Source organism: Lissotriton vulgaris, unplaced genomic scaffold, assembly GCF_964263255.1.
Source record: "Lissotriton vulgaris unplaced genomic scaffold, aLisVul1.2 SCAFFOLD_689, whole genome shotgun sequence".
NCBI classification, from domain to species: domain Eukaryota; kingdom Metazoa; phylum Chordata; class Amphibia; order Caudata; family Salamandridae; genus Lissotriton; species Lissotriton vulgaris.
Genome location: NW_028240911.1, coordinates 722953 through 736133, shown reverse-complemented (window position 1 = coordinate 736133; position 13181 = coordinate 722953). Strand labels below are relative to the sequence as shown.

Sequence of the window (13181 nt, the reverse complement as noted above, 5' to 3'; positions counted from 1 at the left end):
ACTTTGGCGTAGTGCAGTACAGCAAGGTCCCTTGCTGGGCTGCCCAAAGCCAAGATGCCATAATGGATGTTTTTTCTCTTCTGTGGTTGGATGGATGTCTCACCCTAAACCCCTCCCTAGCCTCCCCATTTCTCCTCCTTAGTCTTCCCTAAAATCCTCCCATTTCGTAGTAAGTATGCCCCTTTTTCCAGCCACTCCTCCTGCATGTACTACTAACTAGTAAACATATGTTTTTGAGGATCTCCCCACAGGATAGATAGTAAAGGTGGAGATTTACACTGATAGTTTGTGAATAGCACTTGTAGTACTTTAGTAGTGCTATTGTGGTACAACTCTACATACTACAAAAAACTGTTTGCGAAGAGGTCCAATAGCACTCTTGTAGTCTGTATGAGGTCAGTTTTCAACCATTCCAGTGGAGGACTAGCTAAATCTGCAATGCATCACTGCAGACTTTGCCCTATATGTTCTGTAGACCTGCAGAAAACAAAAGTAAAGTTGAAACCTCCCTTCAACACTTGTGAGGAGCACATTTGTTGACATTATAGATGATTAATATTGGTATATGGGATGTTTGAAAGTGCTTGCACGGTGAGCGATTGGGTTTTAAAAGGGAATTTGTGTCCTGTAACAGGCTCCTCTGAGATTCACGAACACACAGCAATAACACCAGAAATCAATTTTAAAGAGATTTGTTTTTCAAAATGGCAAACCGAGGCTTAGCATACAGCGGCGCCAAGCCTGACTTTCTGTAAACAAACACACGTATATAGTTTACATTCCAAAAATATAGTGCAGATTTAAAGTAAAATGTATTTGAACTGAAAGCTTTTGTATTTGGATGATTAGTTGGTGCCGAAAAATCTCTTGTCGAACTGGACAGCCTCTTTCTCACAGACCCACTTGTTTCTGTGGTTGCAGGACTGAGGGTAGATCTCGCTGCTGCTGTAGGAACCACAGTCATTTCCGGGTTTGTGTGTCCTCAATGGTATGCTGTCAGAGAAACAGAAACAGATGAACTAGCAAGCAGGTCTACCCTACTGCAGAATACTCTGTGACATTGTCATTGCTGCAAGTGTAGGTTTTGCAGGTTCAATCAACCCCTTGCATATTTTGGTGTTTCAAAACAAATATTATTTCTACAACTGGTTTGCAGTCTAAACAAATATTATTTGTATATCTTTAAAAAATCATTCAAAGTGAAACCAAAAGGTTATATTATGGTTTGGAAATAAAGATCCACAGATTGAGAAACTACTGAATGGAACGAATAATCTATGTCTGATGGTACAAGATAGAACATTCCAAAGCCTGGGAGTAGAAACCAAAAAGAACCTGGCAGATTCACCTGATACAGAAAGAGGGCATTCGAAACATCTGTAGACGGCAAACGAAGTATTGGTTTATAGGGTGAAAATCTGATCTGTGTCTCAGTAAAGAATGGTCAATTATCGGAAGTATGATAAGCAGCCAGCCAGTGGGACCAAAACTTGCTAATGGCAGTTGTCACTTTCGCCAGAACTCCATATTATAGGCGTAATGCGGAGTGGCCAAAACTCCTCTTACTACACCAGCGGAGCGGAATTTATTGCCCAGACTTAATATTAAAGCATAGTTTTGTATTGAAACAATATCTTTCTAGTACAGAATGTATCCTAAACATCACAGGATCACCCTTGCACTAAGGTAGTAAGGTGCAAGAGTTTGTGAATAATGCCTGGCTGCCTAGAGGACACTAGAGCAAAGGAGACAGAAAGACAGCACCATATCTTAGTAAATATGGTGCTGCTTTTCTCTCCGCCTTTGGTTGCTGCTCTACATTCCACCAACCGTTACTAAATGTTGCCATTTGTGTTGAGAGAGTACATTTGGGATGTATTAATTATATTAGTTTAATTTTTGCAACAATTCTTGCCTAGTGTTTTCATGATAAGGTCGCCATTTAAAGAATGGTGGGCTTAATACAAAAAAATAATGAAATATGCTGAAAATGGATTTGTGCATTTTCCACATTTTTGAGAGAAAAATTATATTAATAGATCAAGAATATCAGTAATATTGCTTCTTTGCAGAGAAATGCGGTGCCCTTTAAGAACAGTTTTACATGTGGAAAACCATGCATGACACAGCTACAACATTTTTCCCCCCATGTCATTCTACGTTTACTGTAATACAACTACTACTGATTGCGGTAATTTCCACACTGGTCAAATAAGAGAAATGTGCTGTGATCTGAGGAAGATGGCCTAAATGTGTATGTACATTTTGTTTGAACCTGTCTCTTTTTTCATATATTTTTTCTCTTTCAATCTTTATTTCCTTCTTCCATTGTCTTTGATCTGTCTCACTAGTCTTATCACCATGTTAAAAAAAAAAAATCTGTACATCAACAGGCTCATGCCCCTAGATCAGAATTAGGAGCTGAACACGACCCATTTGTGAATCTCACTTTGAGCACAAATTTTTATTTGCTCCAAAAATGGAGCTATGCGTGCCCAGAAATCCTGGGTGCTTTCACCTGTGGTTTTCAGCTTGTGAAATCAGTTGTGGCTAGTGTTGAGGCAAACATGCGGGCTGGGTGGTAGGGAGGGGAAACATACTTTTTTTTTTAAACGTACCTGATTCCCGCCTCATCGCGGCTCTTCTGGCTCCATTGCAGGCACAGAATCGCAGAGTGCCCTGCGTCCAATCCTGCCGCTGCTCTCCAAACCTGACAGAAGCATCAGGAGTGGCCTGAGGGCCATCAATTTCCACACCTAGGGAGACTGAGAGCCTGTGCCTGCTGTCTCCAATCTGGCTACTCAGCTCAGATAGCTTCAGTGTGCATGAGGGTTAGGCAGGCTGTAGATGGTCAGCCAAACCATCATGAGCACTGATAACTCCCCCTAAGTGCCTGTTATCCCTTGGCCCCATCCCTAAGACTCCACGATAGGAGAAAAATAAAACTATAATAAACATGGATTGTTTTCATTTTATTTTTCAAGTTTTGCAGCTGCTGCTGCTTGGGGGAATGGGAGGTTTAGGCGATACTCCTCGGCCATAGTGGAGGAGTTGCCACTGTGGGAAACCTTACACAAATAGTCGTACAGAATAGTTCAAAGATGCCTATTGCACATGCTCTAAAGAGGTGTAACAGATGCTATTAATAAAAGACCACCTCTTCCTAATTGGGTCCAAATTTCACAACTACTAAATTGTGAACCTCACACAATTGCCAATTTGCAGGTTCGTAATTTGCACCATTTCTTTTGGCCTGATTAAGATAACCTTGTTAGATATTGAAGGAGACAGAGTCGGAGATTAAAAGATACCGTAGTACTAGTACTTCTGGAATCACAGCTGATGGAGTGTGTCTTAAAAGAGCTAGGAAGTACATTAAAATGTGTACATAAGTATTTGGAACACCCCAGAGCCCCGGCTGTAAAAGGGACGCACAAAGAGTCAGAAACCTCAAAGAGATGTCCTCAGACAGACCTAAGTTCCATACCGTCCATTGTTTAGTCATGAAGTGAAAAATGTCATGTTAGTTATGTCAATTGCCAGTAATGGAATGAATGCTATTATACTTTCATGAAGAACTTGAAGACCGGTATGGTTCTAATGGCAAAACTGATGCTTTGTTACCTTGTTACCTCCTTCTCTTCCATAGGTTTGTTAAATGTGAAGGAAGCGGCTCATCTGTATACCATACTCTCTTCTTAAGCAACAAGGGTGTAATTTGTAGCACCGCTTCAACAAACCCCTTTTCCGGGCCCCGATGGAATACTTAAGTTCAAAACTATAATTCAAACAAACACTTTGTGTTGCTAACATTCCCAGCCAGCCTTTTGTCATTGTAAAACTAAATAGTATGACCAAGGAGTTTTCTGTTTGTGCTGCTAGCAGTACAACCCAGCCCTTGAAACATATTCATCAACTTCATCTCCCAAAAAAATCTGTGCTCAGGGACAATGCTACTCTTGGCGTGTGAGACTATGTCATTCAAATCATAGTTCCTCCAATCACATTTACACTCAGCAACAATATTAAATCTGCAGAAGGTTGCATACTTGATGGCTTCTCTAACCAACTGTGTACATATAAACAAGGCAGTGGTAGGAGACAATCTCACAGTTTCTACCGTAGACTATACACTATGGGTCAATGCTTGCGCTGGTACTCATCTAATCCTCAAAAGACACCATATCAGAAACTTGCCAAGACTCATCACTTCTGTAAACATCTACAGGGCTATGATAGAAGACCATCTCACAGGTTTTCCCTTAGCCTACATAAATTGCTGCAATGTAGATATATATAATCCTAGAGTGCACAACAGACACCACTCAAAAACTTGCCTTCCCTCATCACTTCGGTGCACATCTACAGGGCAGTGGTAGAATACCATTTCACAGCTCTCAATTAGCCTATGCACAACACCACAATATTTGTGCTTGCTTGACCTCCTCCAATGCTCATCAGGTGCCATGACAGAAACTCTAATTTCCTTGTCACTTCTAGCTGCGTTCTGTTGACCTAAACACCTTTGCCAGTAGCATTCTTCCTTGTTTCTCCTAAATGCCCATGATGTTCTGAGCAAGAGCTGTCCACCCAAACGTTTTCTCTCCTCTCAAATCACGGCCAAGCTCTACATCTCTGCTGTTTGCTTAGGACCTGCCTAGGGTGCAAAAGACAGCCAAGCTCAGAAGGCCATAGAAGAAAGGCAATGGTTAAAGTTTCTCCCATGAGAAACCTTTGCACAAAATAGAGGGGCTGCACCACAGAGTGTAGTATATCCTGCTTCTGTCTATACAGGCAATTACATTCATCTGGCACCCTTCACCATAGTTTACCTTGTGCAGGATATTCCTCCGCTAGTCTGCATTCATTTGTATTTCTATGCAAGATTTAGAGTGTGTCACAGTGTCACAATATGAACGACCCACTGGGATTTGTGACATACCTGCCATTTTGCAGTGTGGAGCCATTGAGCCATGCCCATTCAGAATTGCTCTTGTTGTATTGCAGGCCAATCCAAAAGTATGATTTGCTAATTTCTTTACCCTCTATGAAATCCTAAGAGAGAAACATCTGTTACATTAAGTTATAGGGTTTGCAAACACTACCTGGTGTGCTTTTCCAAAGTCTAAATGGCCTCCTGTACATCTCTCACACATAAACACACATATATGTACATATTGTGAAAAAAGTGGGTTATTCAGTGGAGTGGATGTGAATCCACCACAAGGAATACAACCCCAAACTTAGTAGGGTAAAATAGCTTCAAATATTTAAACCTGGACTCAACCCCAGGATAGCTAGGGTGCAGAGCAGACAAGCTTAGCTTAGCAAAATGTGTAACATTTTTAGCAGTAAAAAACAGTTACCAAGTCCAAATAAAAGACAGAAAATCCCACTGGAAGCATAAAAAAATTAAGAACAGTTTTATGATTAAAATTTCACCCTGATAACAAAAATTCAATAAGCGAAATCAGTGGTATGAAGGTTTAAAGATTTAAGGTAAAAGTTAAGACAAAAAGCACGGTAACATAAAGCAAAATGTCAATCAAAAGTAACTGTTCATGGTTGACTGAGATGTAGGTGCAATTTTAGGCCAACAGCGATGGCGTGTGGGACCTTCTTACTTAGTTGCTGAAATGGAAATTGAAATCCATCAGCAGGACAAGGTTTCAGGCTGTATCCAATGAAATCCTCTCAAAGCCAGATAACTGTTTGATGGGGTTCTGCTGCAACCATTTATTTTGGAAGGAAAAGCTCAGAGAAGAAGCAATTAGAGTTTTGCTGCTGCCAAAGTCCTCGCATTGGGCAAATACTTTCCACGCTTTCACCCAGACAAGATTTCTAGATTCCCACATAGTTTTTTATGGACCTTAAAAGCCTGATGATGTATTCAACTAAGCCAGCTCAAAATTGGACACCTTTGTCATGAGGTCCCACTGATGCGCTAGACGTCCTGGAAGAAAAAACATTGTCCCAATGTTTCAAACTTTCTGGAGAAGTGCCTCCTAGCCTCTTGATAGGCTCCCAGGACCACAGGGGTAGCTGTTAGCGGCTATGGCACATCCCAGAAGAGGCAACCATCAGGGTTCAGTACAGTTCCAATTGCTTCTGGGCAGCTAGGCTCTTCAGAAAGCCTGTTGTGTCCATGTAGCCAGTCAGGAGGTCAGCTAACTGTCCCTTGGAGTCCACTTCTTAGTCCTCCATATATTGGGGAGCAGGTTAAACTCTTCAGGTCTCTTTACATCAGTGCCTTATTTGTGCCAGTGCTTTCCGGTGCTAAGCACCTGCACTTAATTTTCAGGGCCGGGTCTACACCACGATATAGGCTGCTCACTAAATTCACACAGCCCCCTCTCGCCAGTGAAGAGCACCGCAGAGCTGCAAGCCTCTCTTACACCATCTCACATTATATCATTCATTTCACACATTGTGTTTGAAGGGTGCTTTGGTTGTTGTAGCAAAGCAGCCTGTGAGCTCCCCTCCTCCCTGCCTACTGCTAATTGAACGATTTTAGACTGTGTTACATCTTCAGTAAACACCGGAACTCTGATGGTCGCATTCATCCTTGAATAATGCGACCATCAGAGTTCCGGTGTTTACTGAAGATGTAACACGGTATAAAAGCACAGAAGAGTACACTAGGGCGTGCCATGTCACCAGAACGTGCCGGGAGCAGAGTCAGGCGGGGGCAGATGAGGTTTAATGTAAATAACTGCGGACAATGATGTAGGTGGCAAGTCAAGTCAAGTCAATATTTGTATAGTGCACTACTCACCCAGAGGGTCTCAAGGTGATTGAGGGGGGGTGTTCGCTACTTATCAAATAGCCAGGTTTTGAGTTGTTTTCTGAAGGAGAGGTGGTTCTGTGTAAGGCGGAGGTGGGTAGGGAGAGAGTTCCAGGTCTTGGCCGCTAAGTAGGAGAAACATCTTCCTCCCATGGTAGTTCTTCGGATGCGTGGAATCGCGGCGAGGGCTTGATTGGACGATCGGAGTTGGCGGTGGGGGTGTAAAAGGTCAGGCGCGGGTTGAGGTATTTGGGTCCTAGGTCATAGAGAGCTTTGTGTGTGTGGGTGAGGAGACGGAATGTTATTCTCTTGTTTACGGGGAGCCAGTGGAGGTCTCTCAGGTGATCGGATATGTGATTGTGGCGGGGTATGTCTAGGATGAGTCGGGCGGAGGCGTTCTGAATTCGTTGGAGTTTTTTCTGTAATTTTGCTGGGTTCCGGCGTAGAGGGTGTTTCCGTAGTCCAGTCGGCTTGTGATAAGTGTTTGGGTGACTGTCTTTCTTGTTTCGGTGGGGATCCAGCGGAAGATCTTTCTGAGCATTCGTAGAATGTTAAAGCATGATGATGAGACGGCATTGACTTGTCTGGTCATTGAGAGGGAGGTGTCTAGGATGAATCCCAGGTTGCGAGCATGGTCCGTTGGTTTGGGTGCGCTGCCCAGTGCCGGTGGCCACCACGAGTCGTCCCATGCGGAGGGGGATGATCCTAGGATGAGGACTTCCGTCTTGTCAGAATTCAGTTTTAAGCGGCTGTTCTTCATCCATTCGGCTACGTCTTTCATCCCTTTGTGTAGGTTGGTTTTGGCGGTGTTTAGGTCTTTGGTGAGGGAGAGGATCAGCTGTGTGTCGTCAGCATAGGAGATGATGTTGAGGTTGTGCTGGCGTGCGATGGGTGCGAGGGGGCTCATGTAGACGTTGAAGAGGGTGGGGCTGAGCGAAGATCCTTGTGCAACGCCGCATATGACTTCGGAGGCCTCTGATCTGAAAGGGGGGGAGGCGGGCTCTCTGGGTTCTTCCGGAGAGAAATGAGATGATCCAATCCAATGCTTTTCCTTGTATCCCTGTGTTGCTGAGGCATTGTACTAGGGTGCTATGACAGACCATGTCAAACGCTGCGGATAGGTCCAGGAGTATGAGGGCAGCTGTTTCCCCGTTGTCTAATAGTGTTCGGATGTTGTCTGTGGCTGCGATGAGGGCGGCCTCTGTGCTGTGTTTGGCTCGGAATCCGGACTGTGAGGGGTCAAGGGAGCCGTTGGACTCGAGGAAGGCGGCGAGCTGACTGTTGACGGCCTTCTCTATGACTTTGGCAGGGAAAGGGAGGAGTGAGATGGGGCGGTAGTTCTTAAGTTTGGTGGGGTCTGCTGTAGGTTTCTTCAGGAGGGCACTAAGTTCGGCATGTTTCCAGCTTTCCGGGAAGGTAGCGGTGTGGAGGGAGCATTTGATGATATCTCGGAGATGGGTTGCTATGATGGAGTCGGCCTTGTTGAAGATGTGGTGGGGGCATGGGTCAGTTGGTGATCCAGAGTGAATGGAGTTCATCAGGCGGATGGTGTCTTTGGTGCTGATCGGGTTCCAGGCGCAGAGGGTGGTGGTGGGGGGCTTTAGTTCGGTGGTAAGGGGGGTGGTCTGGTCGCCGAAGCTGTTATGTATGTAAGCGATTTTGCTGTGGAAGAATGAGGCTAGAGAGTCAGACAAAAAACTGAGGAAGGGTTATTCTCGAGTGCACAAGCGCATGCTGCCAACTTCTAAGAGCTAGATGCAAGCGCTAATTCACAGGGAATGTTCACATCAACGAGGGAACTGGAGGGCCACAATAGCTCATTCACCTGGTTTTCACACGAAACAGCCATCGGCCTACATCTTCCGATCAGCCAATGCCTCAGTTGGTGAGCTAACTATGGTCCTGTCCTGACAGACCAAACCCATGTTTACCTCAGAGTAGAAGGGACAGGTCAGGAGAGGTTACTGATGATAGAGGGTGGCAGCAGGATAGCCACCCAGATGTCTTTTACAGATCTCACGGTTCTCGCAGACATCCTCAGTTCCCTCAAAGCCATCTCCTGTGAGGAGATCTGACACAGTCAGTGAAAATATCTTTCCCTCCAATGCATCATCAACACTTCACTCACTTAGGGCATCTCTTCTGAAGGTCAGGACGGGGGAGACTGTGGCGATGCATCTAAGTCCACATTCCAGCCTCAAGTGCTTAGGAATCTGGGGTTTGGGTGAAGGTTCTACCTCTGGCAGTTGTATTTGGAGGCTGTCGGAGACAGTGGTGTGGTATCTCTTGCCCCGTCCCCCCCCTCCCCGGCAGCACCGCATGTAATGGAACTGCTCGTGGTGACATCACTTCGAATGTCACCACGACCAAGATTCCAAGGCGAGCGCCGCGGGGCTTGTGAGGCTGTCACCGGCGGCGGCTGAGCGGTGGCTGAGGTCGTTTCGTTCCCTCTACTTTTGATCCTGAATATATCCTTGGTTGAACCTACATCTCCTGGTGTCCGTCATATGTAATGCGAATGCTACACTGGCGACGAGGGTGGGATGCAATTTCACCTTCCCCGTTACGAGTGGGCTAGCCAGTCCTTTCACAACTTTATTATCCTAAAGTTGTTGCAAAATTAATCGATGTCAAAAGGAACTTCAAAGACAAACCACAGATGACTTCAGAGCAAAGAGGATAATCGCGTTGTCAGCGATAGAGACTGTGTGGTGTTACCAGATAAGAGAAAGAACTGAATACCACCTTATGAGGAGCTGAATCTAATGCAACAGTGCCATCTAGTGGATTGACAGTTTAATGTCCCTAACCCAGCATATGCGAAACAGATAAGAATTTTTTATTTTTTGAGAGGGACGAACTGCTCTGAATTTAACACAAAGAGAAAAAAAAAAGAAGGAGTTCTAAAGCCCTTAATAGAACAATACCCTGACTCTCATTCCTAACCCCTTTGGAAGTTCAAGAATAAACGTTCAACAAATTCAGGGTGGACATATAGCAACATTATCATTATGCAAAGTGTGACACCACCACCTTTCTTTCTGACTAACCCAGGGGAGCCTACAATACAATGGAAGAAGTGGAAGAAAGTGTTTTTGAACTATGCAACAGTGTGTGGCCCAAACCTTGGGTTAGAAAGGAAAGTAGCCCTATTAGCATATTACCTAGGATCAGAGGGGGAAGAGGTGTTTTATCACTTACCAGAACTGGGGGCACAGGAAGCGAGAGGTCTGAATGAGTTGGAAATCAGCCTTAAAAAATTAGATTTGCACTACCTTCCTAAGACTAGCACAATAATGGAGAGATACCATTTCGGAAAGAGGGTACAGAAGGAAGGGGAGTCTGTAGAAGAGTTTGTGTCTGATCTGCGCAAATTAGCCGCGACATGTAAGTTTGGAGGGGCAAGTGAAGAGAAGATCAGGGACCAGTTTGTGTTAGCGTGTAGGACGGAGCGCATACGACAGGAGCTATGGTTGAAAGATGACCCACCACTTAGGGAAGTCCTAATAGTTGCTAAGCAGGTGGAACACATGCTGCAGTGCGTAAGTGAAATAAAAAAGGACAGTGGTGGGAAAGGAAGCGAAGACAAACCCAAAGTAAGCGAAGTTGTGGCTGAATGTGAAGGTGTGTCAGTGGTCAAAGGACAGAAGAAGGGAGATAATGAGCAAAAAGAGAGCAAGACGGGAGGGTTATTCAAGGGTACCTGTTTTAGGTGCGGAAAGCTAGGACACATGGCGAACTACAAGGGGTGCCCTGCTCTCAAATTCACATGCAATAAGTGCGGCAAGAAAGGTCATTTTCAAGCAGTACTGCAGGAGTGGACAGGGGTTTAGCAAACAGAGTAAGGACGGGACAAACACAGTATGTGACGAAATAGTCCTGCAAGTGGGTGGAGATAAGGTATGCAGTCCAAAAGGCACCATAAAAGTAAATGGCACTGAGGTAGAGGCATTGTTTGATTCCTGCTCAAGGATAACAATCATCAGCGCTGGTCGCCCCATCTCCATGAAGGGGTACTTCTGGGACACAGTAGAGTACAAGAACAGAATAGTAAGGTCCAAAATCTATGTGTCTACAGTTGGTGACAACATCCTTGGCTGGCAGGCACAAAGAGAGTTAGGGGTCTATCTAAATTCCAACAAGAATCCACAAATCCTCATACAAGAAGTGCAGGATTCGAAGGAAGACTTGATGACGGAGTTCAAAGAGGTGTTTAGAGAAGAACTGAGATGTTTGAAGAACTACTGTCACAAGATCAAGCTGAAAAGAAATGCGAAGCCCGTAGTGGCCAAAGTGAGGAAGCTACCCATTGCCATCCAGGAAGCAGTGAAGATTAAACTACAGAAGCTGTGCAAAGCAGGAGTCATCGAACCAGTGGAGGCAACAGAATGGTTGGCGTCAATTGTTGCAGCCCAAAAAAAAGATGGGTCGGTTCGTTTGTGCATTGACCTTAGGGCCTTGAACAAAGAGGTAGTGGTTGACAGGTTCCCTCTGCCCAACATCACTCAAATGATGAGCATGCTAGAGGGCGCGAAAGTGTTTTCTACACTTGATCTCACTTCAGCTTATTTCCAAATCAAGCTACATGAAGAGTCTCAAAAACTCACGGCATTTGTGACACCAATGGGTGCATTCAAGTTCAAGAGGATGCCTTTCGGGTTAGTATCGGCAGCAGCCGTGTTCCAGAGGCTCATGGGCAACATCTTGAAGGAGAACCCTGGCATCCTATGTTACCAGGATGATGTGCTGGTATTTGCAAAAAATAACGAAGAACACGACAAGAGGCTGAGGCAAGTGCTGACCAGGTTTAGGCCGCAGGGGCTGACGGTTAAAAGAGAAGAGTGCAGGTTTGGCTGCAAGGAACTGCATTTTTTAGGACATAAGGTGAGAGCAGAAGGCATACGTCCAAAAGCAGAACTCCAAAACACCATTATGAACTTGATGCCCCCGAAGAACAAAGATGAAGTCAAGTCCTTCATGGGAATGCTAGAATTTTATAGCAAATTCATACGGAACTTTGCAGGAAGGACGTTTGCCATTCGACAGTTGCTGAGAAAGGATGCAACATTCAGTTGGAGTGAGGTCTGCCAAAGGGAGTTTGAAGACGTGAAGGAAGCACTCGCCGAAGCACCCAGCCTCAAGTCGTTCATACCCAATCAAGTGACTGTAGTCACCACCGACGCAAGTGCAAAAGGGCTAGGAGCGGTCCTCACCCAAGTAGGAGGAAGTGGGGAGGAAACAATAGCCTTCGCATCAAGATCACTGCAGAAGTCGGAGACCAACTACTCTGTGATCGAAAAGGAGGCCTTGGCGGTATTCTGTGCATTGAATAAGTTCAGAGACTTCCTATGGGGAACAAGGTTCTTCCTTCGGACAGACCACAAGCCTTTGGTAAAAGTGTTCGGTAAGAAGGGTCTTGATGCGATCTCCAGTAGAATCAGACGATGGGTTGTAGGCCTCCAAGAGTACACCTTCAAGGTCGAATATGTCCCTGGAACGCGAAATTTTGCAGCAGACTGTTTGTCACGTCTCATGATGGAAAATTAAGAAAAAGGAGCTGATGGAGAAGTGGGAGACGAGATGGAAGACTACCAAAAAGAAAATGTATGTACAATTATTCAGTGACCAACAGGGGAAGGAACATGGAAAGAAGCACTTAAGTCAGACGAGCTCATGGATAAAGTGTGTAGTAGAGAACAAAGCAAGTGGAAATCTGAAGATAAGTGGAACAATGCTCTACGGCCATACTGGATGGTCAAAGACGAACTATCAGTGGTCGACGAATGCTTGTTCATAGGAACGAGGTTGGTACCACCTACAGCGGTGAGGGAGAAACTGGTGGACATGGCTCATGATGGTCACCAGGGCATCACTAAGACCAAACAAAGATTAAGAGAAGACTACTGGTGGCCGTGCATGGACCTCGCCATCGAAAGGAAAGTAAGAGAATGTATCCTGTGCAGCGTCAGCGACAACGTTTTGAGACAACAAACACCACCCATGGTGTGTAGGCCACCTCCAGCAGGACCGTGGGAGGAGTTGGCGTTGGACATTGTTGGACCTCTGACTGGAGAAGTGTGCACACCATACATTCTAGTGCTAATGGATCTGTACTCAAGATGGCCGGAAGTTAAGATAGTGAGCGAAATCACGACGAAAACTGTCATTGAGTTCCTTCAAGAGTTGTTCATCAGAGAAAGACTACCCAGCAGTCTACTCACGGATAATGGGATGCAACTATGCTCGAAAGAGATGAGAGATTTCTTTGAAGAGCGTGGAATCATACACAAACGTTGTGCCTTATACCACCCTGAAACCAATGGGATGGTCGAGCGCTTTAACAGAACTCTCAAGGAAAGCATTCAATTGGCAAAGACCAGCGACCTGAACTGGAAGG

At 45.1% G+C, this 13181-nt stretch overlaps 1 protein-coding gene across 1 annotated transcript in view; it reads right to left on the bottom strand.

Moving 5' to 3' along the window:
- Nucleotides 1–685: 685 nt before the first annotated feature.
- Nucleotides 686–13181, bottom strand: part of LOC147672488 (natural killer cells antigen CD94-like) — a 33262-nt gene continuing 20766 nt past the window's right edge. The window contains exons 3-4 of the mRNA XM_086948000.1: nucleotides 4943–5055; nucleotides 686–993 (exon numbers count right to left, since the gene is read on the bottom strand). Coding sequence (XP_086804126.1) covers nucleotides 846–993; nucleotides 4943–5055 — 261 coding nt within the window. The 3' untranslated portion in view covers nucleotides 686–845. The remainder of the gene's footprint in view (nucleotides 994–4942; nucleotides 5056–13181) is intronic.